At 42.2% G+C, this 27,699-nt stretch overlaps 3 protein-coding genes across 8 annotated transcripts in view; 1 reads left to right on the top strand and 2 right to left on the bottom strand.

Annotated features, from left to right (window-relative positions):
• The window catches only part of LOC144064796 (exostosin-1), a 37,161-nt gene extending 29,682 nt beyond the window's left edge, over positions 1–7,479 (bottom strand). The window contains exons 1-2 of the mRNA XM_077587603.1: positions 7,195–7,479; positions 6,283–7,028 (exon numbers count right to left, since the gene is read on the bottom strand). Of these exons, the coding sequence (XP_077443729.1) occupies positions 6,283–7,028; positions 7,195–7,461 (1,013 nt within the window). The 5' untranslated portion in view covers positions 7,462–7,479. The remainder of the gene's footprint in view (positions 1–6,282; positions 7,029–7,194) is intronic.
• A 9-nt stretch (positions 7,480–7,488) lies between these two features.
• LOC144064801 (sterile alpha motif domain-containing protein 12-like) lies at positions 7,489–13,794 on the bottom strand. Of its 3 annotated transcripts, XR_013296899.1 has the most exons (5): positions 13,555–13,794; positions 11,793–11,943; positions 11,576–11,716; positions 8,022–10,619; positions 7,489–7,625 (listed from the first exon to the last, which is right to left on the bottom strand). XR_013296899.1 is itself a non-coding variant. In XM_077587611.1 (4 exons), the coding sequence occupies exons 2-4, from the start codon at positions 11,911–11,913 to the stop codon at positions 10,603–10,605; spliced, it is 279 nt and encodes a 92-aa protein (XP_077443737.1). In that variant the 5' UTR covers positions 11,914–11,943; positions 13,555–13,719; the 3' UTR covers positions 9,647–10,602. The 3 variants fall into 3 exon arrangements, 2 of the variants coding, with proteins under 2 accessions (XP_077443737.1, XP_077443738.1); XM_077587611.1 differs by lacking the exon at positions 7,489–7,625 and having other exon boundaries at positions 9,647–10,619; positions 13,555–13,719; XM_077587612.1 differs by lacking the exons at positions 7,489–7,625; positions 13,555–13,794 and adding an exon at positions 13,388–13,546 and having other exon boundaries at positions 9,647–10,619.
• A 92-nt stretch (positions 13,795–13,886) lies between these two features.
• scara5 (scavenger receptor class A, member 5 (putative)) lies at positions 13,887–27,699 on the top strand. 4 transcript variants are annotated; one of them, XM_077587868.1, is made up of 13 exons: positions 13,887–13,984; positions 14,052–14,205; positions 16,033–16,151; positions 16,688–16,816; positions 21,488–21,687; positions 21,761–21,939; positions 22,024–22,150; positions 22,206–22,374; positions 23,473–23,553; positions 25,884–25,991; positions 26,299–26,355; positions 26,436–26,624; positions 26,706–27,699. In XM_077587868.1, the coding sequence occupies exons 3-13, from the start codon at positions 16,040–16,042 to the stop codon at positions 26,837–26,839; spliced, it is 1,485 nt and encodes a 494-aa protein (XP_077443994.1). In that variant the 5' UTR covers positions 13,887–13,984; positions 14,052–14,205; positions 16,033–16,039; the 3' UTR covers positions 26,840–27,699. The 4 variants fall into 4 exon arrangements, with proteins under 4 accessions (XP_077443994.1, XP_077443995.1, XP_077443993.1 ...); XM_077587869.1 differs by having other exon boundaries at positions 13,954–13,974; XM_077587867.1 differs by lacking the exon at positions 13,887–13,984 and having other exon boundaries at positions 13,995–14,205.

Here is a 27,699-nt window from a genome sequence, read left to right as displayed (position 1 = left end):
AAGAATGTATGTGGGGTTCACAGCACAAATAGGAGGTTATGAGAGTGTTATTTTATCAACGATAGGAGTTTTAAATTTTTTACGGTCATAGCAGAGGGCAAAATAAGGTCAAATAAATTGTATAGCAAACCTTTTGTGAACAATTACTTTAAAAACATTATGCAAATTATGCTCCGGGATTTAATAAAGATTTGGAAACATTGTTTTCTTGAGTGTATATACAAGGCATAGACACTCCGCCCCCATAATGGCCAGGTAACAGATTTACTTAGTCGTTTAATTTCACACTTGATGTGTTAGACAAGCACTCTGGAGCCTCAACTATTTGTTTACAAGCAATTAAAAAGTCAATCTTCCGCAATACGTCCTCTTTAAAAGGTTCTCTACATGTAACGATCGTCGGGGGATTCTTGTTAAGAATAATGCCGTTAGCGTACGCTTCTTTACGTTGTTGGATGTAGTCCAAAAATTATTGCCTGCACTGGAAATTGTGTTAATATATATTTGAAAGACTCAGTGGTTGTCAACTCGGGCCTGTTGCGTCTCATCATATTAAAAATATTTTTCAAAAGGTTTAACAATGTCAAAAATCAAGTCAAACTACAGGTAGAAATTTGTAGAACTGCCAAAATCAGACGGCCGTCTTTTCATGTGTTTCGCACAAACGCAGCAAAAGAAAAGCCATCGAAGAAAAAAGATGAAGCCAAGAACGATCTTTAGAAAGTTATTGTTGGCTGTCGTTATTAGCGTGAATTATTCATGGTCAAAATGTGAATGGGGCTGTTAGCGGTGCTTTGTAGATGGATTTGAAAAAGGACAAAACAAGCACGCGCTTGATTTGAATGATTTTTTTTCTCCACGGGTCGCAGCTTACCGACCGGGCCGTCGGCGCCATCTGGCCGGGCCTTGCGTGGTAAAATCGTGCCATCTTCGTCTGTTCTTTGACTATCTGGGTTTCAAATTTGAACATGGCAAATATCACGCGCGAGTATCAGTCAGCACAAAGCACATATGGTGCCGTTAAAAAGGAACACATTGCTGACACGTATTAGATGTGCTAACACCGCAAGCTAATTGAGTGCTAATTCACATATGCAATTCGCCCTGGTGCAATATCATTTTGAAGACTAATTTAATCCAACAGTGTGTTTTTTTTCTACCTTATATTTGATGGCCCGCCTATATATTATGAAAATAGTGTACAATGATGTAAAGGACATTATTATGTATTCTGACAGAGATATTATTAATTTATAGCTGAAGCCTGATTGGACATTTAGTCAATGCTGTATGCTACATTTCAAAAACAAGGTGCATTGGGCCGACAGCAAAATTTGGGGTTAAAGGAAAGCATGGACTCCAAAGCGCACCATCTGTGTTCCGAGACATAAAGCAAAATCAGACCTTGGAAGGCAACCCAGGGAGCGATGGCCTCGCTTAAAAAGTGAATTAAGCAAAACAAATTGTGATTAGTTTGGCGCCATTTGCGGGAGCGTTTCAACTCATGCATCTTTGGGCTCGTTTGATTTGATTAAAAACGATATAAAACGACCTTTTGGACAAACTGCGTATTGAGAATGAGGATTTTGGAGCGCAACCAAATACTAACTTGTACAATCTACATCACGTGTGTCAAAGTGGCGGCCCGGGGGCCAAATCTGGCTCGCCGCATCATTTTCTGTGGCCCGGGAAAGTAAATGATGAGTGCAGACTTTCTGTTTTAGGATCAAATTAAAATGAAGAGTATAGATGTATATTAAATTTCCTGATTTTCCTCCTTTTAAATCAATAATTGTCATTTTTTAATCCATTTTTTCTGTGTTTTTAGTTCAAAAATCATTTTGTAAAATCTAAAAAAATATTTTTAAAAAGCCAAAATAAACATTGTTTTAGATCTATAAAAAACTGAATATTCAGGGCTTTTAATCCAGTTCTTTTAAACCATTTATAAAAAAAAATCTAAATATTATATCTAAAATGGTCCGGCCCACGTGAAATCAAGGGGACGTTAAAGCGGCCCGCGAACCAATCCGAGTCCGACACCCTTGATCTACATGTAGAGATCTAAAAAAATGGGGTTTTAAATTCCAGGTAATAATTTCATTTAAGATTTGCATTTCCTAATTTCAGAATAAGCCATACTGTTAGTTGTTTTTGACAGAGGATAAAGAATACATGCCTGCCTGCGTCTAATCCTTCACTGTTTGTTTTCAAATAACCTTAAGCATTCTCTTTCCAGGCATACTAAAACTAGAAGACAATGTGCCGTTTGTTAGCTTTTTGGTAACGTTCCACAAAGACGGTAAGATTGGAATGGCTGATCTGATCATCTCGCAAGAGAAATGAGCGATGGTGGGGGCACGAGGTTGGTCGGTCGCTTGAGTGCCAGCTGTGCTCAGCGCCACCTCTCTAATCCAGCGCAGAACAGCCGGAGGCTTTCCAGCACAATATCACATTTTCATAATGAGAGCCAATGAGCTGTAAATCCCTGCTGGTGCATTTTTACGCAGCCACACAAGTCTAACGCCAACTGCCGTCAAAGTGAGGGGAATATTTGTTTTTTGTTTTTTTTACCTTGAAGTACTGATCGGTCTATTTTTTTTTTTGTATCTTTACATTATTATGTTCTAAACCAAGGGTGTCAGACTCGGGTTGGTTCGCGGGCTGCGTTAACGTCAACTTGATTTCATGTGGGCCGGACCATTTTAGATATAATATTTAGATTTTTTTTTATAAATGGATTAAAAGCCCTGAATATTCAGTTTTTTAATATATCTAAAACAATGTTTATTTTAGCTTTTTTAAATATATTTTTAGATTTTACAAAATGATTTTGGAACTAAAAACACAGAAAAAATGGATTAAAAAATGACAATTATTGATTTAAAAGGGGGGAAATCAGGAAATGTAATATACATCTATACTCTTCATTTTAATTTGATCCTAAAACAGAAAGTCGGCACTCATGATTGACTTTCCCAGGCCACACAAAATGATGCGGCAGGCCAGATTTGGCCCCAGGGCCACCACTTTGACACATGTTCTAGACTGCTCTAGTGAAACGTTTCAGACTTTTTTAATTGGGGGGACTTGTAACTATTGAGGAAGGCCTTTTTCTAAAATTCTACTAAAACACACTTGCTACTGACAAAAAAAAGTACAACCATGCTCCAAAGATGGCGGAAAGTTTGTGCTAGAACCAAGGGGCGGGTACCATGGACTCATCGCACCCAGGCACTGTTCACATTTCTTCCGCCACCAAGTTAATCCAAAAGTAGTATTGTCTAGCGTGGACGGAGGTCCATTAGACAGTTTTCCCCAGACAAACAACACTTTGCTTTCCCCCCGCTGCGGTCCATCTCGCCACGTTGCCATTACCGCCCCGTAATTCCGTCTCACTCTGCAAGAAAGGATGCCGACGCGCCTTCGCTTCAGCTTGACCGGCCGGCGCAAAGCGTGAGAGAGTGAAAAGGAGAGGGAGAAAGATGGTAGATGACTAAAACCACCAGGGCGGAGAGGTGGGAATGTGACGGATAGACGGAAGAAGAATGTGATTGAGTGGAATTTAGACAACGGAGAATAGAGTGCGGAGAGCCATCACACTTGAGGAAAACGTGGGAAGCGTCTGAGTTGTTCGTCCAGACGGAGAATTAATAGTTTCTTCGGAGTTGGAGCAGATAAACAAAGAACTCCATCAGGTTTTCTCTCTCTCACGTGGAGCCAATCTAGTATTTGCTGAAAAACTCCTCCTATGGGGCTATTGTGATGATCTAGGGCAGCTCGGAATTCATTCCTGGATTGGCTGGGTATCACTCTCGACACTTGTCGAAATAACATCTCGATTTGTCTTCACAATGACGATCTTTGCGACCCCCCCTCTGCCGACTAGTTCGCGCCAAAGCTAGCGGAGGGTCGCGGAGAATGAATAGCGATCCATGTTTGGCTTTCACGTGCCAAGAGGGGAGCATTAGCCTCCATTCATCTGCTGATTGGCCGCCGTGACGGCGGATCAATACGGCTGTTTTTACTCACCCGCAAAGCCTTGGCGCGAAGCCTTGGGTGTATTGACGAGTTCTGAACGAGTCTGGCGGCTGCCTAGCGAACGGGAAGAAGTGATTTAAAACCTTCTATTAACAAGGAAGTGAATGGGAACTGGTTATGTCCACACGACAAATGTCTCCCTAAGCTACACTAGTGGTTCTAAAATGCTAAATAAAATGAGATGCTGCTAACTATGTCAGATAAAAATTTAACTATCCGAAAAAGGATCATATATATCTCACTTCTCATTATTTCTTACTTCTTGTGATGGACTTCAAATGTTTGAAAACCTTCAACTTGGACTCTTTGTGATGGACTTTTAAACTGGTTTGGTCAATGAATTCTAGACTTTCTGGATCTTGGTCTTGTCCACGAGCAAAATCCATTCCTGACTTTTAGTTGTCCCTTCTGCTTCTTCCTCCCACATCTTTTGTTTCATTATACTGGCGGGCGGGATTGTCAGATGCATCAAAGTTGTTTTAAAAAAGCGTCTCTCGTCTCTCGTCTTCTCCCTCTCTCCGACGGGAAAGTGGCACTGTGTTATTATCCCTGGTGGTGCTCTTCATCGGCACTCGCATCAAAAGATGCACTTAGACGGCAGCGAAAGCTTTTTCCACGCTTTGCCTGGGCTTGGCAGGCGAGGACGAGCGAGCATGACGGCTGATAAGGGAACAAAGCGGAGGATGAGGAGGCGGAAAGATGAAGGTGAAAACGCAAAGCCGGGGAGACGGACGCGCTGCCACGCCACCTACATGTCCACTCTTGACATTTGCATTGATTACTTAGGCCACTTTTGCTTTCAAATATCTTTCAAATACTTTCGACATTGACAACTACTCCACTCACTCATTCATTCATTTTCCCAACCACTTATCATCACAAGGATCTAAAATCCGTACTGTAATCTGATGATTGACAGAATAGATAAATGGCTGACTGGAATGTTTCTTTGACTGCAAAGCACCGCGTGAATAATCAAAAGGATAGCAACAACACCCAAAAAAAAGCCAAAAGCCACAGAGTGTGAAATTGGGATCCAGTTTCATAATAAAAAGCTATCAGGCCGCCAGGGAGAATGTGCTAATTACTTTTAGTGAAAGAGCCTCTTAAGCGCCCTGTGTTCATTCGCGCCTGCTATTGATTAGCGGCCTCTTACAGTTCGCGCCGCGCTTTTATTTTCTGTAAAACTGATTTTATGAACTGCGTCGGAGTATCAAGACGTTTATTTTTTTTTTAGCTATTAAGACCACGAACGCCACTTTGGTATTGTGCTTTTACTTTTGGAGGCTTTGTAGTAGTTTACGATTGCGCTCGTAACCTTTAAGTCGCTGTTAATGTCAGGGGTGCCCTGATTGTATATTTTTGCAGTCGAGTTGAAGCCGACTTACCTGATTTTGTGGGTCTCCCGATCCAAAAAAACCTGAGAAACTCAATAAAATTTGCAGCAAAGAAGCCATGTAATGTCTATTATCATCAATGGCTCTGACACAGTAACATATATAGTGCATTGAAAAACATGTCCCTGATAAATATAATAAAGTCAATAGAAATTCAATGTGTAAATATGCAACACAAGGTGTCGACTACAAACTAGTAAATAATATGTGAACATGGTGTAAATGTGTCAAATATGATGTAAAAATAGAGTTGCACAAGCCCTTTAACATCGTGTATACATAAATAGGTCACATTTGTTTGTAACCCATATGATGTAAATGTGTTGCAAAGCGTGTATGGACATGATATACATTTGTTATGTTTGAGGGGCACGGACATTAAAAAGGGAATATGGTCAACGTGATATGCAGAAGATTAAATCTCGTACTCACCCAGGTTTATGATGCAAATGGGACATTCCATTAACTCTTTGGATGGCATTGGCGGTGGTAGATGTTTAATTTATTTAGTCTAGTCAGTAAACCCTTCCGTTTAATGTAGTCAAGGGAACTGAGACATTAAACATGTTGAAGATATGAAAAAAGGGAATGCCATTAAAGTAAATGCAAACATAATACATGGAATATATGAGTAGATTGATGTTGCATTTATTCAAATTCTTGGTTTAAGCTTGAAGTACGTTAAATATGTTGTAATATTCAAAGAGTATCACATCATGGACAATTAAGTGTTCATGGACTGTGTAGTAGTACATATAGTGATATTAAGTTTTTGTACTGGCAAAGTTTGTTGCCATTTGAACCATTGGTTTACTTCATATTTGTATGAAAAATGTGTACTTACTTTGCGTATTCTCGATTGTCGCGATCACATCGGGAGTCCTTGTGCTTCTCCCAGTCCTTGCCGTGCTTGCACGTGGTCAGCAGGACAATATCGTCGCCGTTGTGGATGTGATACAAAGCGTTGCGCGTTTCAGAGCCGATGCCCGTCAAGTAGCGCTTGCCTTTGAAGACCAGCAGGAAGCGCCTGGAGGACGAGGGAGGGGAAGCGCCGTCGGCGCTCCCCGATTTAAGAGGGTGGTCTTTGGAGAACAAGGGGATGGAGATATCGAAATTGGGTCGGAAGTTGGCCACGTCGGCGCTGGCCTTGGCCAGCATGGCCTGGCCCACCTCGAAGCCCAGATCGTCCGTGTAGTCGGGCCAGGTTCCGGAGTAGAGGTTAAAAATCAGGTGGTTCCTACCGTCGTTCCACGTGGGCAAACTCTGGATCCGCGTTCTGACGTTCTGAACGAACTGGGCCGACAGGCGGTCCCTGTCCAAGGTGTCCACGGCCAGAACGAAAAGGCAGGCCTTGGAGGGGTCGCTGGCGTGGAAGCGAGACTCCTGGATGGAGGACAAGATCTTGACATAAGTGGCGGAGATCTGGTCGCCCCTTTGGAGCGGGTAAACGTAGACGCCAAAGTGCGGCTGGCAGCGGGAAAAGTCGAAGCAGGTTTCCATGCGGCAGCGTTTGTTCTTGTAGAGGTTGTCGCGCACCGAGCGTCGCTCTCTGGGCGAGCTGTGCTGGTGGTGGACCTGAGGACCGTCCTCCTGAAAAAGGACCGTCAGAAACTTAGTTTTCAGTCTTGACGGTAGAGCTATGTGTGGTGGTAGTTAGCAGACGTAGGCATGCAGTTTTGTCGTGCGACTAGAACAAGAGATGGGAAAAATGATGGCTATCTTAGCCACAGAATCAAGTCTTCCAGAGTTACTGCACCTCTTGCTCGCCTCCCTCCAAGTAGGGTCCCAACAGCTGGGTCAATTCCATCCAGGGTCCGGGGTTTTGGGGCGACCCGGCCCTCTCCGCCTCTTGGCTCGGGGGGTACGGCACCTCTTGGTAGTAGTCGGGGTAGTGGGGCAACTGGTGGTGGCCGTACCACCGATGTTGCTGCTCGATGTCGGCGATTTGGAGAGCCCACATGTAGACCAGGAAAAGAAGAGCGACCCCCACAGACACGAGCAGGTACCGCTTCTTGGCCTGCATGTGTGCTGCGGGGGGGGGGGGGGGGGGGGGGGGGGGGGGGGGGAAAGGTTGGGAGATCGAGGACGGGGGTGTCTGGAAAGGGAGGATGATGAGGGAGGAGAGGCGGGCTCAAGTCAGGTGGGAAGCCGCCCTAGCCGTACCATGGCATTCTGGGATTTGGCTCACTGAAAATGAATGGAAAATGGTCAAGTTAATAGAATACTGTTTGTTTCTAGCTTTGTAATGAACACAATGTTCGCAAATATAAATGGTTTTAGCTCTGTAACATTTCAAATCTACTCTCTTAATATTAGAATTAGCTGATCATAAAAACTACACATTAAAAAACATTGTTAGGTACATTTACTGATGCTCACACATTAAAAAACATTGTTAGGTACATTTACTGATGCTCACTAGCTGAGGTAGCAGTGTCAACTCCAAAGTACACGCTACATATTACTCTTCCTTCCAAACTTTTTCCAATTTCCTAAAAAAGTAGGCTTTAAAACACCCTGGCTAATATAAAAGTTATTTTTAACAATGCTGACGTCACCCAAGTGTATATTTTTAGCACCTACCTTTTGACTACGAGGGCCACCTGTGGTCGCGGCACGGCTGGATGTGGCTGCTGTCGACCCCGCACCCCGCGCGTGCATTCCCCCGCACGCGCGCAGTTTAAGGTCGCGGCAAATAACGTGCGCGCTCACGCACGCGCGCGAGGTCCGAGTCCGTGAACCAGCGGCATGATCTCCGGGCACCCATCCGGCTGGGAAACTTTTTCCCCTTCTCTCATCCGAGGACAACAAGAAACGGAGACTGGGTGCGAGTCCGCTGCCTTCTCCCCGTTCCGTCGGCACGCGTCCATCCCAGAGCGAAAATCCACACTCGTCACTTTTCCCGGTGGGGTTAGGAGTCCTCGAACGATGTATCCTGCCCGTCGTCGGCACCCTGGGATCCGGTGATGGGATCCGCTTGGCGGTCCCGGTTTGATTGTCAGGCAGCGTGGATGGCTTCGGGGAAGGTGGACGCACACACACGCGCGCCTGCGTGCGAGTCGTCTTTTGGAACGTAGCAGCGAGCAAGCCAGCCGTCCCCCACCACGTGAGCGGGGGGGACGGGAGGTGCGATGCTTGTGGATTTGCATCGTTTTTTTTTTTTCAATGGAACTTAAAAACACCACAGTGCCAAACTCCTTAAGAAACGTTTGACTTTAAGGGCATTTCACAAAATATTATTGTATATTTTGTGATGATCCAAATGAGTTGACGTTGTGGCGTAATCATCGGAGATATTAATCGGGACGGCGATGCTTGGCTGAGTGCGTCATTTGCTGCAAATGAAAAATGTTATTTTGACTTCCTTGCAGGTGGTGCTTTAGTAAGCACTTTTTTTCGAAAGGATTTTGCCGGTGGCTATTTTTAATGGTCCTGGTGTCCAGACTACGGCCCGCGGTCCAACTGTGGTCCGCTGCCTGGTTTATATTGGCCAGCAGCAAATTTTGGAAACATTATTAAATGTGGCCACCACAAGAAGCTCAAGTTCAGTCGACATTTTGTAGGCTTAGCTAGTCACATAAACAATGTCTCTGTTAGACTAGGGGTCAAAACCTGACATGTTGAATTAAATGTATAAAACAGTGTAGAATTTAAGTATTACTTTAACTTAATGTGATTTTCTCTAGTTTGTTTTGTTGCTGTTTCTGGGGATTTTTACTTTGTTTTAGTCATTTTAGGCGAGCAGTGACGTTGAACGTGAGTTTTTCACGTTTTATGAAAGAGACATGCGTTTTTTTTCTTGAATTTCATTTATAGACATCAGATTAAAGTTTGCACTCTTATAAAATAATCGACCAAACACTTATCCAGTGAAATGTCGCCTTCTTGTGGCTACTCCCTACTACGTTTGAGCAGAACAATCTCGTAATTTTCGTGGGCATTTCAATTACAAGAAATTCCTGGCCGTACGCGGCGACCCGGCATCAATATTTTAATAGCTCGCGCACGCGCGATGCCAAGTGCGCGCAATTTGATTTATAGTCGCAGCTGCGCTTCGCCGACTAACCGCGTTGAAATATTCATGCCGTATTTATCCACGTGAATTACACTTCATGCATTTCCAACGAGGGAGGAATTGGAGAGGTGGGATTGACACAAAATGCTCCCAAAGTCGACGCGTCACACGTCAGCCGAGTCACGGATCTGACACCGGACTTTTGTCATTTTTATTTCTAGTCGTGAACTTGGGGCCGACTTTATCGACATTGAAGATAGTTGACCTGTTTAAGACATTGCCAAAAAATCCCTTCATTTACTGTCTGATGTTGCCCTTTCATAAGGCTTACACTTAAACAAGAGCCAAGAAAGCCAACTCAAACACATTCCCGTCATATACTGGTTTCCTCGTAATTCATGGCGCTATTGGAATTCCAATGAGTGGGGGGGTAAGAAGGGGCCTTTATTGATCGGAGCGGCGGCAGAACAATAAATCTGCGAGCGCTCTGCCCTGCCGAGTAAGAAATGAATCTGTGATACAAATGAGCGTCATCGCTTCTGGCCCAGAAAGTCCAAATGGAGATCAAATTGAGCGTAATTGCCTTCCTCGTGGCTCCTTCTTTCTTCTATGCGCTTGGTTACATTGCCAAAAAGATATTTAAGATAACAACGCATCTGCCGTGAATGACGGTCTCAAAATGTAGCGGGATATTAAGCGCGGACGTACGGGTGTTAGCTAATTGGTTGACTAACAGACGGATGATTGGCGCTGTCCAAAGATGGATCGATCGAGATCGCTAGACTAGGACTCGTCATTCTTCTCATTCGCCTTTAATTCGACCATCCCTCGCACGTTCAGTACTTTGACATTAATGCTATTTTGATACCATGTCAAGTGTCATTAATCAATGCCTTCCGTTTATGAAAAAAATGTTATTGAGCAAATATTTTCGCCGAATTCCACGCGAGACAACAACGGGAGTAATAAAAATGTTGATGACATCAATCTACCAGGCTCCGGTTTCGCGCAGGAAGCGACTTCCTTTCCCTCGTCATCGATTCTCCTTGTCCAGCCGAGATGTCCGTCACCGCCACGTCAGTCGATGGATAGATGGATGAGTGAGAAGTGGATGGAATGGGCGGGAAGACACTCCGAAGCGAATGACGGTCACGCCGAGAAACATTCTGTAGAACAGAATAGAAATGAAATCTTTGGCACGCTGGGCAGAAATGACCCTATTTTTGAGGGGTCATCGCACAGGTTGAGATTGTGAGAGTCTGGGTCAGTCAGTTAAGTGTTGTTCAGTATGCCGACATGTTTCCCATCCTAATGCAAAAAAACCGCACATTTTTTGACATCTGAACAAAGTTGAAAACTTGGTCAAAATTATCGGGCCGCTTTCTGGAAGTTGAAAACATAGGAGTCAGAAATGAAGAGTAAAAATTTGGGACAGTAGCAGGAGATTGGAAATTTATGGTCAAAAATTGAGACTATAAAGTAAAAAGTATTGGGATAAGTATCGGTAATGTATGGAAAATTAGGGTCTAAAACAGGGGTAGGGAATCTATGGCTCGGGAGCCACATGTGGCTCTTTTGATGGGTGCATCTGGCTCTTTGCGAACCTGTGAGCTAAAATATGGAAATCGCTGTTGACAGAACTGAGATATTACATTTAGAACTGCTTTAATCTTCATTTTTTTTGCGTTAATCTTCATTTTTTTTGCAGTAAACTCGTCTGGAATGCACCCTCTCATTGATTAGCAACAGCATAAGAATCTTTAAAAAATATTCATTTTTTTTCCACTTTAAAAGTGGTGAAATTACAACAACAAAAATTTAAAAGGCACTCGTTTACATGTATGTATTTTGACTTTTAAATTCGTAGTATGGCTCACAAGGAATAACATTTGAAAATATGAATTGTTTGTGGCTCTCTTCGTCAAAAGGGTTCCCGACCCCTGGTCTAAAATGTTGGGACAGTTTTAAGCTGTTAAAAAAACATCGGTCACTTAAAGAAAAAACTTAAAATGTGGTGGAAATTATAGGGACACCTGTGGGAAGTGAAAAACATGATAAAATTATCTGAGTCAAAAATTAAACCACTGGAGCAAAAGTAATTGGACACATGAGCTGAGCTCACCTGAGCAAATGTCATCCAGTTCTCCAACCTCCTCCTGAACTCTGAGGAGGAGGAGGTCCTGCAAAATTTCCTGTTTTTGATCCTCATCATCCACACCGAGGAGATGCAGGTGATGCTCCCTCAGCCTTAGGAGTGCACGACCTGCACGGGGAAATTGTTGTAAAGTTATACATCATAGTGTACTGCCATGGACAGTGAACCAGAGTAAGATGCCCACCTGAGATGGCGTGTTTCATAACAGCTTTCTGGACCACACCTACTAAGCTGGGATAGGACTGGTCAATCCACTCCAGCACGTCTTGGACCGACCACGTGGACACGCGCTTTGAGCTTTCCATTGATACCACAAAGCCACTTTGACTCAAGTGCTTGAGGACAGAAAAGATTGTTACAGGTGAGATTGTGTAAGGGTAACTAAGGTCAATATTAAAAAACAGTAAGACTAATGCCGCGCTTCTTTTATGCAAGTAGTGTTAGAAATGATATAGTTATTGGCGATCCCAGCCAGAAGATCTGGCCTGCAGTCCAGCAGTCTTCATTTTAAACATTCATGACATATTCCAAGGTATTATTATTACCATGCGTCAACAGAGAGACCGGTATTGATTGTGAGGGCTATCTGACGCAAGCTATTTGAGGAACCTCAGGTGAGAGGTCAGGAAGAAATAAAGATAGGAGTACATACAGCTCAGTGTGCTCTCTTCTATTGATTCTGATTATGTTACATAAGATTGAAAAGATCTAATCATTTCATTTCCTAAGATTGTTCGATTTTTAAACCTACATTTTTTTGCTATAAATGTCAAACCAAGAATTGTATTCATATTTAATTTATTTTAGCTAGGTCCACGTGCTCTCTCTAGTGCTATGTGAAGGAATTACTCTCTGAGTACAGTTATGGCAAAACAATATTTTAAATTCAGCACATTTTCCGTCATTAGGAATGGTTGGGGATTATTTTCTTACAATATGAATACTAATGCGGAATTTGAAAATTTAATATTTCGTGATACGTCTATGTAGTTTGAATATTAGAGCATTTTTGTGCTACTAGGAGAGCTAATTGACGTTTTTTTTTACATGGGATTGTAAAGCACTTGTCTGGTTCGTATATTACTTTATATGACAGAGCACCGAACAAGTAATATTTAGCATTGAAAAAAATCATTTAGGCTACGGCTAATGCTAGGCCAAGGCTAGGTTGTGCTTAATTAGCCACAGATACGATAACAAAATGGCCGACACGGAACAACCTAACAAAATGGCCGACACTGAACAACGAGTAATGAACTTGACAGTGGAAAAAGTCATGTTTGCGACAGAAATTTTACAGTATTTGACAAATAGTATGACGTTTTCTATCATTTGCTGTTTTAATTAGTGGAGACATATGATTGCCTGGGACAGTGAAGTCTCACTGGAGCCTTTGGCCTACATTGGCAATACATTTAAAGGACTTTAAAAAGACAAGTGGTGATAATTAAAGCGTCCATTGCTTTGATGTTGCCGCGTTTTGGAAAAAATGGACATTAACTCCCAAGTGTCTGTTATATTATATGCTCTTTCAACCTCAAATTGTACCTATTGAACTATATTTTTAATTTTAATGTTTGACTAACTACTTGGTGGTCATTTTATAACGTTTATTGTCGTTACGACGGTCGACCACCGTAAGGACAGGCCGCCATCTTGTGGAAGATTTTTTAACAAGGTTCATATTCAACAAGAAAACTCCAAGGCGTCACAAATACACAAATTAAACAACATTTAATGAAACTAAACACGGAGTTGAAACAAATACACGAATATTACCGTGGAAGTGCCGCTTTTTGCAAAATTTAACACTTCAAAGGAACACCGCTCCACGTCTGGTTCCACGACGCCAAGTACGAACGGCACACAACAAAATATATACGTTGTACGGACGTTTTAACCTATTTTCGTTTAATTTTTAGTGGTTAATCATTAGGTTTGTTTACCGTTTCCCAGGTTCTTGTGAGTTCTGTGGGTCTTTTTGAGGAATGGTGACGAAGCAACCACGTGTGTAAACATGTTTACACACCTACCTTGCTAAAACTCAGGTGTGTTCACGTAAACTGGGAATTCACACGTTCACAAAATTCGCTGAACTTTTTAAGTGCATATGTAAAAATAAATATGTTTGGGGATGAAAATATTGGTATTTTGATAGATGATAGCCATTACCCAACTCAGAAATATGTTGAGAGATGCTAGCCATTAGCGAACACGGAAAAAAACGAGATGAGATGTAGTGAGAGGTACGCAATTTTTATGCACGTGAAGTATACAGACACTAGATGGCGCATGTGCACAACCGAAGATGAAGTCTGAGTCCCCTGCAAAACTCCAGCTGGACTTTGCTTGACTTTTTGGATCACGTGGGCCATGGTGATGTTTTTTGTAGAGGTTGCACATATTCCTCGCTATAGTCGACCGTCTGTTGTTGTTGTTGCAGCGGGAGGGAGAAGTGGCCGTGCATGGTGCCTCCTTCTACAGCGTGTGTTTGCGGAGCTGCCGGTTGACTTGGTTTGTGATGCAGGGAGGAAGGATGAGCCGCTTGGAGTTGTGATTTTTTTCTTTTTCTCGTCCTGCACTTGACATCTGACGAGGTGAGTGGACAAAATGCATCCAAGTCGGTTCAAAGTAGAGGAAACAGTGCAGTGCTATCTTCATAATTGCTGCAGTCAAACCAGCGGACGTTGAGCGTTTTCGTGGTCAAAATAGTCTGTCCGCTTAGTCCAAGCATTACTGTAATTCCATTCAAAACAGAGGCGAATCAGTGGTGATTTGCGTGTTTGATAGGGTTTGGGTCAGGGTTGTCAAATCCTAGCAGTACACATACTCAAAATTATGCGATTTCACAGATTAAATTATTATTACATTAATGATAAATTATTAATAATAATTGCAATTTTCTCCAAATGTAATCTGTAAAATTGCAAACATTTCAGTATGTGAGTAGAATGTGTACTGCTAGGATTTGACACACCTTGTCTTGAAATGATGAAAAAAAAATCTTTATTTACAGTTACAGTATCTTTAAAAAGCAATGGGGGAAATCCCATCTTTATTTACACTTGCGATATCTTTAAAAACGCATTTAGGTAAATCCCATAATATTGTACATGTGGAGTAAAGTGTGTTTTTTAATGGAGCTACTTTCATTTTTAATTCATGAGCTCTACAGTGATGTTATTTTGACTGCTGAGAGTATTTTTAGGGTTTAAATACTGCTTTGCCACTCTTCTGTTTTGAATGAAATTACCGTAATGCTTGGACTAAGCGGCAAGACTATTTTGAGCGTCTGCTCATTTGACCAGGAAAATCCAAGTCGGCTCAAAATAGAAGAAACAGTCCAGTGCTATCTTCATATTTTGACCTTTCTTAGAGTGCCTCGTTGTCCGCCATAAGTGCATGCATGTCCTGCTGAGAAAGTTCCAGCGCCACTTTTATATTTATTTTTTATTCTGACCTTGACTTAGTTGGGAAGGATCTTTTTTCTGGACTGATACCATTAGAAGACAGCTTTTTTCAATTCAGAGCGACTAGGACGTGCACTTTTATCTGTTTCTGAAGGTGATTTATTGTCAAAGGAGACATGAAGAAGCATGTTCCAGTTAGAGGACTCTTTGCTTTCCCACCATCCTTTATTACACTGAATCACGGATACACGGGGGTATGCGAGCACAATCTATGTGGGGGTACGTGGGGGGGGATCTCCTAGCAGCCTTAATAAGGTCCAGTCCAAATGTCATTCTGCCTCCCTTAATGAGAAAGTCAGCACTGAGCGCTTTTAAGGGCTTTTGTCAAACCCCGCAATCTCCCACTGTGGCCTCCTGGGAATTTTTCTATTCACCATTGCCACCGCTACCAGTTTTTTTCAGAGTTATGAAACTATTAAAACCATTTTCAAGGGTTAATTTTTCAAATTCAATCCATCAATCCATCTCATGTAAGATTTGCTCGCCCTAAATCAAAAATGGCGGAATTCCCCTCGATTTTCCGGCAAGACCTCTTGAGGCTTTTTTGTGCGTCTACTCACGACGAACATATTTACCAAGTTTCATGTTTCTAGATGAAACTGTCTTCAGGGGCTGAATTTTTTAAACTCATTTCATCCGTCCACGGCAGCCAAGTGAAACAGAATGAATTTTCCAAAACTTCCCGACCTCTGCCAATTTTCTATAAAAGTAGCATTTTTTGGTGGTATAAAAGCCAACAAAATTCCTTGGAGATCCAACAAACATCTCATATTTGCCCGTCCGGTAACCCTCCTCGTAATTTACGCATTCCCCGAGATGTTCTCCTTGAAGAAAAACACGCGCTATGTAAGAAGCAGGTTATGCACACAAATCCGACCCGACTTCCAACGTGTTTATCCAGATTCTACATGGTTTGAATCAAGGTGTCACGTTGTGTGTTTTTTTGCATCCAAGCCAGGAGATGGAGAACAAGGCCATGTACTTGAGCACGTACGAGGAGAGGGAAAGCGCGTCCATGTACGAGGACGCCTACGACGGACACAATCTGTCCAAGCTGAACCTGTGCGACGAAGGTGAGGCGTTCGAGTGCACCGAACAGAAAACGGGAAGTTAACACGAATATGAACCCTGCAAGCTGCATCCTAAGGCAGAATTTGCTGGGCTTCCTCTGAGCGTGAACCTATTTGTTCTTCTTTCTGGGCTAATTGAGGCTCAACCAAGCCGCGTTGGCCTTAAAAACGAACTTCCTTTTTGCTGATCTTGATGTTTGCACGCCGCTCGCTATACGTTCCCGACATGTGACACGAAGACGCGTTTCTGCGACAGCTGTGTTTGTCTTGAGTGTGCGTTTAGCGGTCCTATAAGGGAAGTGTGTGCGTGTGAGAGGCCGCAAAATGAGTCCAAACAACATAGATGCTCTACCAGGGCCAAGTTTTGGTGAAATTTGTTCCCAGGAGAAACTAATCTGATGTTCTTAATCTGTATCGCATTCTTGAGCCGAGACACCAACGGGCCGAAGTCCAAAGCAAAGTGGTGGGAGCCAAGTGTCTCGTTATATCGGCGGTTAGTCGTTAGACGTCGCCGTTAAACGCTTTGTTGTGGTTTTCAGGTTCTGGAAAGCGACGCAGGAAACAAGATCACTGTTGCGCTCCGCTCAACTCCCTGCCGGCCATCAAGTACGCCATTTTGTCGCTCTACGTGCTGGTGCTGCTCATCGTTTTGGGACTCTGCCTGGCAGGTACGCCAACTTTTGCGTGTTAGCACTGATTAGCAACCGGTATTAAGTAGCCAGATAGCTTTAATTAACCAAAAATGGCAATACAGTAATACCTCTACTTACGAATGCTTCTAGGTACGAACGTTTCAGGTTACAATTTTTTTATATGCAAATTTTCACACATATAGGGCACGAGTCTAAAATGCACTCCAAAATGGACGGCTTTCGGCCAACATTTGGCGGACAAACAAGGGTATTACATCTATAATGGCCACGGAGGGAGATATTTCAGCGTTTCCCTTTCACATTTTCATATGCTTTATTTATTTTAAGACATTAATCAATCATTTCATTCTAATTTTCTCTCATTTTTGTGTTTCCTCACATCTTTAATGCAAAATTAGGACAATTTGACCAATTTTAAATGGTTTATTTGGTAGTTTTTGAGGACCGTGGAACGAATGAGAGGATTTACATATAAAGTACACCTCTACTTACGAAATTTTCAGGTTACGAAAAAAGTCCAATTAATTTTGTAAATAGAGGTACAACTGTATTTTCATCTGATGTGAAGAAATGTATTTATAGTACGCTGTTTTGCAAGATATAAATATAGAAATGAAAATATAATACAAAAAAACATGACACAATTAGCATTTTTGTAATCCATTGTATATATTTTTGAATTCAGATTTTAATTATACAGTAGTCTGCGCTTTTACAAACACCAATACATGCATTAATAAGAATAATACTGAAAAATGTAAAAAAAAAATGCCAATTTTAAATATATATAATATTTTATATGAAGTCTGACAAATTGAACCAAAAGCTACAACTAAATGACTAATAATTACCTGCTAAAAACTGCCAGATCTTAAACACATGTGCACTTATGGTCAATAACGTATCATAAACATCCAGTGGGATTAATTATGATTTTATAAAACTTTCAATTTGTAACCAACTCCCATTTGCGTACGTCTGCGATCAATAAGTTTGCACATGGAAATAGTTTCCCGTCCATCTCTGGTTTCCGCGCTGGTGACGTCATCCTGGCGCTTTTTTCTTCTGCAATTGGGCGATCCATAATTTCCATGTTACTTTAGCCGCCCGCTCCGTTTTAGCGTGGAGAACACACACGGCGAATAAACAAGTCACGTCTCGTGGAAAGTGAAACGCTAACAATCGACGGAGGGGAAGCCGGCCTTCAAAAGAAAAGAAAAAACTGGGGTGGGGGGCTTAAGAGCTTTTTCACCTTGAGTGAGGGGCCTCCTTGCAAATGTCAAAGTTGTTAGGAGACAAGATGATGAAGACGTTGGAGACCGAGTGTGTGTCTAGTCCCCAAACGGGTTTTTTGAAGGACTTGATGCCTGAACAAGCAATCAAAGTTGGTGCCAAGTAGCCTTAGCGAATGTAAAAAAAAATGTGGGTGTTTGCCAGTTTTTTTTTTCACTGACAGTTGGATTGAATTGTCAATTAATTCAAATCACATGTGTCAAAGTGGCGGCCCGGGGGCCAAATCTGGCCCGCCGCGTCATTTTGTGTGGCCCGGGAAAGTAAATCATGAGTGCTGACTTTCTGTTTTAGGATCAAATTCAAATGAAGAGTATAGATGTATATTACATTTCCTGATTTTCCCCCTTTTAAATCAATAATTGGAATTTTTTAATCCCTTTTTCTGTGTTTTTAGGTCAAAAATCATTTTGTAAAATGAAAAAATATATATAAAAAAGCTAAAATAAACATTGTTTTTGATCTATAAAAAACGGAATATTCAGGGCTTTTAATCCAGTTCTTTTAATCCATTTATTTAAAAAAAATCTAAATATTATATCTAAAATGGCCCGGCCCACGTGATTGACTTTGTTTACGTTAAACTACCTTTATTTTAACCCTTTTGACTCTGATTGAGTTTCAAAATAAAAATGAAAAAAGTCCAATACATGTCGATAAATGGCACTTTTAAACTTTGTCTCAAAAATAAGACGTCGGATCATTTAAAACAAAACATTAATAGACAAATATGGGCAGGATTTACTTTGTTTACGTTAAACTACCTTTTTTTAACCCTTTTGACTCCGATTGAGTTTCAAAATAAAAGTGAAAAAAGTCCAATACATGTCGATAAATGGCACTTTTAAGCTTTGTCTCAAAAATAAGACGTCGAAAGATGAAAGTCGGCCGTCGCGACGAACCAGATGTGAAAAAGGACAGAATTCCTTGAAAGACACTTAAAAAAAAAATACCAGTGCAACAAAAAAAAAACACCTCCGCGCCCCAACGCTTTGAAGGAGGGTGCTGGATTCTTGGCGCGTTGTCGTGAAAAATGCAACACCCCTACACACCCTCGTAAAAGTGGTTACGTACAACAAAAGTGACTTCACCAGCCAAAAGCTGCCTTTAAATTGACTCTCAGAACATAAAATCCGGACTAATGTGCGCTCCGTCCCCCCCTGAACAAAAGCGCCTGGAGAGTGTCCAAAAATTGCTCGCCGGGGGTGCCGTCTAAGCGGAAGGTAGACATGCACGTAAACACAAACACCACATGCGCGCCAGGGTTTTTTCAGGCCAAGTCCTTGGCTGATTGGACGTCTCGCTATCTCCGTTTTTTGAAGACTTTGTCGTTTCTCGCCATTTTTTTAATGATATTTCATTCGCTGTAATTTTAGACTGAATTTTGTTCATTTCTTTCTCATTAAAGGGCAAAACCAATCACGTAATAAGTGCCAAAATCAACCCCGAAATTGAACCCAGATCCCATGCAGGCTGCTTTGATTCCTAAATAAACTGCATCTGGATGGCGTTAAATGCGACGACATAGTTGGCCGTCACTCAACTATTCCAGCCTTGGTGGAGGTCTTCTTTAGCGATAGCGAAACAATCGCACTTTTTGCAGTAATCCTCCCACACATGCTGCCATTTACACGCCGTTTGCCGGCGTTGCGGCCCCGTGCCTTCGCGTTTGGCTTTAATAGATGCAAGCTGCGCCGTTTGCCGCGCTTTCAAAGACACTTGTGGTTTCGTGGTATAAATAGTTTAAACCCAAGACAGGCCGCAAGGTGCGAAATAATACAAAACAGTCCGGGGAAAGAAAATGCAACTCTTTGTAATGCGCAAGTGTCAATAAAGTAAAAGTCATCTTTATTGCGGTCATTAATTCTTCATAAAAACCTTTATTGGCAGTGGTAATTTGAGATTTCAGTTCTGGGATTATGCTCATATCTCAAAATAATGAAAAAAGCCACAAAAATGGGTTTAAAAAAATAAATAAATAGATTGTTTTATTTCATTTTTTATTCTGTTTTTAAAAAGACCTAAAAACTAAAAAAATAAAAAAATTCAGCGCATTATTGTAAGTAAAACAGCTTTAGCTCTTCTAGCAAATTTTGGAATATTGTTGGATGGAATTTACGATACTGTATGTAAAATATCACGTTAAATCATATTTTCTTGATATTTTTCCAGATAAATATTCCTAAATTAGCATGAAAGTCTTGTTTTTCCCATTCAAAGCGCACTGTGGAAACCACGAATTGGACAGGCCGTGACCAATCCATTTTCCTTTCGCAATTTGGGCGTTGAAAAGTGATGTCAGCGGCGAAAACACACACCGCTGTCAATCCCAAAAAGCTAACGGCCAAAAAGTGACGAACCGAAACGGCAGCTGTCGTCTTGGCTCCGTTTGACAAATGTTCTTTGTCCAATATTCCTCGTGTGCCAATCGAAAGACAAAAACAAGTCTTAATTCTTCAAGATATTTGTCGAAAATCTCTGAAAAGAGTGTTTGCGCTAGCGTGTTAGCGTTGTGGTGCAGACAAACCATTATTTAGCAATTAGCCCCCTGGTCTCGGGTCATTTGGAGTAAAGTTAACGCGCGTAACGAGCTGCCATTCATTTGTTCTCTCGTGGAGGTCCTCTGCGGTTTTTGTACCCTCATTTGAGCACTTTAGGACCCCAGGGGAAGCCCCCGCCGTGTTGTTGCTAATTGCCGCAATGAGGCGTGGCGGCTGGCTTTCGTTTCTGGTCACGTTATGCAGTCCGAATGGCTACGGCAAAAAATCCAGGCTAATTCCCACAGTGTCCATGTAGACCTAGCTAGCAAACTCTGACTTTTCCAGGACTTAGGTCCAGGAAAATTGCAAAAAACAAGGTCAAATAAATGGTCTGAATTTTTCCAAATGTGGTCTTTGCGAATAAGAAGACCATAACTTAGGGGTGTATTTCTTTTGACTAGTCAGGGATTGTTTACCCCAAGACCAGGAACCAGAAATTTAGCCTGAATTTTCCCCCAAAGTCATTTGACAAGGCTGTGTAAATACGTAAGACTCTACTTGGGGAAAGAACTTTCTTGAATCTGAGTCTAAAACTTACTTATTGGCCGGATTCAGTCCCAAGAGACCATGTCGTTCCCAGAACTGAATCTTACCTGCAGACAAATGGCGTGTTTAGAAAGTGTGGAGCAGGAAAGGGGCCCAAAAGAAGCCCCTTTAATGTGTGTATCCTCTTAGCTCCAGGAACAACAAGCAGCGAGAACTTTGCTTTTGAAGGCCAGATAGCTTTTGATAGATTCCGCCATCTGCTCTCCATTAGGCGCAAAATCCCAAATGCAGGCTAACAAATCTGGGGACTTTTTGTCCATTGCCGAGAGATGACGACGCTCCGCAAAAAACTGTTCGGTTGTCCCCCCAGTGTCTCGCTCCCAGACCTGGTCGCAGCGGCAGCAGGTGTTGATGGAGAACGTGACCCAGATGTCGGAGCGATCCCGGCTGCTTCAGCAGACGCTGGGCGAGACCCCCGATCGGGCGGACCTCCTGGAGAACATCTGGAAGCTGGAGAACCTCTTCCAGAATCACAGTGACAGGCTGCAGAAGCTGGAGATTCTCATTGAGGTGCTTACCTTTGTTCTTGGTGGAGGTGAACAAGTAAAAACCGACTCTGAAGAACTTTTTGGTTCACTTTCAGAGTCTGGAGGCGGAGCTGAGGAACACGCGAGCTCAGTCCCTGCAGTCCGAAGGCTACCTGGTGCAGCTAGACGATCGTTTGTCGTCGTTGAGCAGCTCCACCGGCAGGAACCTGACGGGTCTGAGTGCCGAGGTGGCGCTCACGTCAACGTGGCTCCGCGATCAGAAGCTCCTGCTCAGGTTAGCCACCGTTAGCCTCGCGGAATAGACTACCGAGACGTCGCCGCACTAGCTAACGACCACCGGGCTTTTCTTTTTTCGCAGGGAGACGTCAAGTCAGGTGAGCGGACTCCGAGACAAGTTGGACGAGGTCAACTGGACGGTGGGAGCCGTCAATCACACCGTCAGCAACGGCATTACGATCCACCGGTTGAAAATCCAAGACCTGCAGGCAAGAACCGCCACGAGTACACATTACGCCGACTCGCCCTAACGGTCTCCTGTAGATCCAGATCAGCAACATCACCGAGGACACTTCCAGTCTTTGGGTGACCCACGTCCACACGGAAGCGCAGCTGCGGAACGAGATGGAGATCCTGAACACCATCACCGAGGACTTGCGTCTCAAGGACTGGGAGCACTCCTTAGCCCTGAAGAACATCAGCTTCGCCGAAGGTCAGTCGCCAATCCTCCACTCTCTTTTCAGTCCTGTAAAGAATCTCCAGGTCCAATCACCTACCGTGTTTTCTCACTATTTTCTCACTCAAAATAATGACGACCGAATCGAGGGCACGGCTTATATGCGCATAAATTAGACTTGACATGCACGAAACGCAGATAAAACGCTATACAACATTTATTTTGACGTCTACGAATGAAATTCAAGCCAAAAAATAAACCGTCTCTTGTATAAAACGTTAAAAAAACTCAAATACCTTTTACCCTCGACTCAGACACACTTCCAGGTTGTACTGCTCACATGACTTCCTTTTTGAATTTGTCTATGTCCAACCCAGCAATGGAGATTTTCCCTTCAAAGTAACTGTAAGATAACATTGTAAGATAAGATGACAAAGACGCTTGGCAATTGCTTGTTCATATTGTATCAGTTTTTGTAAGTATAGAAACATCGTAATCATAGAAACTTGACAGCGATTCATCAGACTTTGCCCAAAGTTTGGTCGTTGTCATAGAAACTATACTACACCCTGTTTTCCTATATAAAGACTGACCCACTGTTCATTTGGAGAGAGTTGCAAGGACAACAGACTGTGAACGGTTCACAGCTGTTCGAGCTCTCTCCCCATCCTGCAGTCTGGTAATAAACCTATTTCCTATTAAATTGATCTCACTCTTTCTTAACCTGCTCCTGAAGCTGTTTTTACAGACCTATCAGTAATACATTTGTACTCCCTATTAAAACCACGAATATGAAAACCGTGATTCAAGGGGCGGCTTATACGAGAGAAATTGTCAAATTCAACAATTTTAAGCCAATTTTAAGGGTAGCGGCTTATACGTGGTGAGTTAGGGTTAGCGAGAAAATACGGTAACCCCAAAAAAACCCTACCTAAACCAATTAATATTCTGCTTGGAAGAATTTAGAGGAATGTCCCTCATAAATCTGTTTTGGGTGGAGAAACTGTCCAGAACGTGGAGATGTTTTCTTAGTGACTCGTGAGCGTAATGTTCCTCGCATGCCAACATTTCCGAGGAATAACTTTTGGGCGTGGCCATCTGTCTCATCACTTTTTGCATATCTGTTTTTTGTAGGACCCCCCGGGCCAAAAGGAGAGAAGGGGGACACGGGACCACTGGGGCGACCCGGGGTCTCCGGATTAACAGGATTAAGAGGTTAGTGCATCTGACTCATCTGGAAAGAAAAAATGGCGTACAGTGTAAACAGTCCAAGAACTCGTTACGCGGCATTACGTTCCATGTTTGTTAGCGTTCTTTTGGGCAGGTTTTCAGCTTTTGTAACATAAAAGTACAGAAAAAAGTGTTCGATTTACACTTTTACAAGAGCCACTTTGGCGAATAAGTCAGCAAATCCAGTAAAAAATATTTGGACTTTCCCTTTAGCAATGTGCTGTGACGTCATTTCGCTGCAGATGTGTTGCCATGCATTGAAAAAAAAATGAAAATATATCAAATACAGACTTTGCGGTAGTGTTAACCCTTTATTAGATGTTAGATAGACGCATTTTGTTCTTATAGAGTCAGCTAACGTTTTCAAAGTGGCTTCTTCTTTGGCATTTGAGAACTAATTTCGTGTGGTCCCTCAAAATCTTTAGCCAGTTATTAATTTTGCCATCGCAGATTGTTCTTTAGGTCTTCGCAAATTTGACCTGGCGAGTCTGAATTTTCAAAGAACGCCCAGAGATTCTGGCCAAAACTTAGTCTGACCTTCATGTGTGTTTTCATGTTTTCGCACTCGAGGCACGAATGGCATCAAAGTCCCTCCGGCTCTTTAAACACAACACAGCTGCTCAGCTGGCGTCGTCACGCTGTCTTACGGTAAAAGGTGACGCCAGCAAGTGCATTTACGTGCCAAAGAAATTCCACTTTAGACTTTTTGGGTGATTGTGCGAAAACGCCCAGTCATCCATCTTTGTCTTGTAGTCGCAACGTGAAGAAAATGCGTTTGACAGCCATTCGGATCCAGAAAATCTTAAAACTGCTTCAATTCAAATGTCAATAGTGGTTATTGAGTTATAAGGATAAAAATGAAGTTACCCCGCTTTTGCTTCTGCTAGCTTCAGTAAATAAACGGTAGCTTTGTGGAAAACGTAAAAATTGGTTTCAGCACTTGCCGTTCAGACACGAACACCTGGCTTTTCAAATTAAAAGCAAACAACCTGTAGGGGAATATTTTTTACAGACGTGTCTCAAAAGGCCTTCTTCTGATTTTGACAGACATATCACTCCATCTATTTCTGAAAAAATATCATGTCATATACCGGTATAGATGTATTTCAGCAACCCGCTTATTTATTTATTTGTATATTTATTTATTTGTATATTTATTTATTTATTTATTTATTTTTATTTATTTTTTTTATTTTTTTTTATTTTTTTATTATTATTTTTATCTATTTATTTATTTTCATTATTTTTTGATCTATTTATTTAACTTATTTATTACCTATTTATGTCTAAAATGTCTTTTTCTGTGTCTGTATTCTCACCCTCTCGCTACTGTGACAATGAAATTTCCCCAATACGGGATGAATAAAATTATCTGATTTAATCTAATCTAATCTAATCTATTTTAATAACTCGTGAACTGTTTTTGTCTGTTTTTTGGAGCAACAAATTCATGCCATTTCCATTGTTTTCATCGAGGAAAGATGATTTGTGTGTTCGTACGTGATGATTATTTGGAGCGATGGTTCATAATCAGCCTTTGCGCTTTGAAATTCCGCCAAAACAAACAGCGTCCGACCAGTCTATTAATATCGGCGACGTCTGCGAGTTGTTGCTGAGGAGCGCTCACAACACCGGCCAGGGCCAGCGTACATGTGTTCCTCATTATCGTGTTAGCTCGGAGTAGCTACGGCGTGCTTACTGTAAACACGCACATTTGTTACAGCGGGGAAATTGATTTTATTAGTTGGGAAGGGCCAAAAGATAGCCTTGTTTTTCTCCGCTTCACGGCGTTATCCGGACATGTCGTCCATCAATGATGTCATACTTGCGCCCGGGGACCGCTAGCAATGGAGCGTTCCAATTTGCTAGAACATGCTGGCGTCCAAATTTGGTGGGAACGCTTTGGGGAAAGTCCTTGTTCACTTCCCAGTCTCTCCAAATTGCAAAATGTCATTTGTTTTTGCTAATCTAGCACTGGTTTGTACATATCTTAAACAAAAAAAACACTTTCAAAACAAACCATTGCCAAGCCTCTCAACCTATTAAAATATCATTTGTTTTTCCGAATGAAAATAACGGATTTATTTGATTAGACGTTGCAGCAATGATTGTTAAATATCTTAAACCCAAATCAATGCAATAAAAAAAACACTTTAAAAGCAAACCATGACCAAGCCACTCCAAGTATTCAAATGGAATTTGTTTTTTCTAATGAAAATAACTGATTTAGTGGATTATATGTTGCAGATCTGATTGTTACATATCCTATATTTGTTATACATGTGAAGGTTAATTATTTTTTTTATCTTTTTAAGGCTTTGCCGGAGAAAAGGGCATCCCGGGTGTTCACGGCATTAAAGGATCCACCGGTGATGACGGCGGTCAAGGCGCAAAAGGCGATGTCGGACCTTCTGGACCAAAAGGTGGGCGTGCCAGTGCGCTTTAGTGGGTGTGGCCATCGTTAAATTAAAGCCTGGTGCTTGAATAAAAAATAAAACACACTCCACGGGTGAAAACGACTAACAAAATGCCACCCCTGAAAAACATGAAGGTCGTTCCTGTGGTTTTGCTTTTCCGAGCTGCCAATTGAAGCTGAAACCACAAAATAAGAGGAAATTTTATTTACAACAGTTTCACACTTTGATTCCCAGGAGGCCGTTTCTAAACTCTTTAATTTATACCTTAATTCGGACTTCCTAGGAAATCCAACATAGTTTGTTTTGTCTCCAGGGGAACCAGGAGAACCAGGGATGAAAGGAGATAAGGGGGACCGAGGAGGAAAAACAGGTCAGACAAAAAAAATCATAAAAGTTTGAACGCTAGCCACGTTTCATGGAACAGTTTTTGTCCAAATTCCGTCTGGTCAGTGGACGACATCCTCGTGCGACTGGTGAACGGTTCGGGCCTGCACGAAGGCCGCGTGGAGGTCTTCCACGAGCGCCGCTGGGGGACGATCTGCGACGACGTGTGGGACAAGAAGGACGGAGACGTGGTCTGCAGGATGCTGGGATTCCGGGGCGCCGCCCAAGTCCACAAGACGGGACGTTTCGGTCAAGGTACGCCTGGAAAAAAAAGAAAACGCCGTACGTACGTGACCTCGGAAAATACCGGATTGCTTTACGTTACGCCCCCCGTAGGATCCGGTTTGATCTGGATGGACGATGTAGCGTGCGAGGGTTCCGAAGACACCATCCACGAGTGCAAGTTCTCCGGTTGGGGGAAAACCAACTGCGGTCACGTGGAGGACGCCGGCGTCACCTGTCTCGTCTAGCGAACTTGGAAAACGATGCGCTGAGGTGGGACCGTTTTTGGAAGACTTTTTGGAAGGAGAAAACCATTTTGTCCGCCATTTTGGGGCCGTTTTGCGCCTTACTATGACCACCTGGTTGAGATACTTCAATATAGTCTTTGTTATGACTTTTCTGGCACTTCAGTTAGATTTTTTGAAGACTTCAACATACTTTAAAAGTCGGAAAATATTCCAAACGGACGTTCCGGAGAGGTCAAAGACCAAAAAAACAAAAAAAAAAGATTCTTATTTGGGTTTTTTTTAGTAAAAAATGTCCAATTAGCTTGTTTTTTTAACGCTTTGATTGGCAGAATTTGTGGGACACAATCATTTTTGACCTACCTCGTTAGCAAGGAAGATGCTAACATTGTTGGAGAAGAAACCAAAAATCAATCTGTAAAATTGTCAAGTACATTCCTGAAGGAAAACAATTTATATTTAGGGAGAAAGAAAAAAATGCTAACGCCTTTTTCAGCTAATGGGGGAAGTTTTTTTCTGCGGGTGCGCACAGGAAACGAAAAAATCCCCAATTTCTGGCCGCCCGATGTTCTCCCGCGTGATCTCTCGTATCCGCTGACACTTTGACGCTGTACCTTTTGAAAACCAGAAGTGCTCTTAACCGCATAAATGTGCCTTCATTTTATTTCTTTTTTTTTCAACATTCTTGGTTGCATGTCATACATGTGTTTTTTATTACGGCGTGCCGCTCGTCGGCGATTTACGGCCAGGCCTACCATGACTTAGCAACACCCAAAATATTTGATATTTCTTACGTGGTTTGATTTGGTTTACTACTAAATGCCGCAGATGCACTGCTGACCTAATAAATGTGTTTACATAAA

Source organism: Stigmatopora argus, chromosome 19, assembly GCF_051989625.1.
Source record: "Stigmatopora argus isolate UIUO_Sarg chromosome 19, RoL_Sarg_1.0, whole genome shotgun sequence".
Classification (NCBI taxonomy): Eukaryota; Metazoa; Chordata; class Actinopteri; order Syngnathiformes; family Syngnathidae; genus Stigmatopora; species Stigmatopora argus.
Note: the sequence above shows the minus strand (reverse complement) of the source record. Positions and strands in the feature narration are given on the sequence as shown.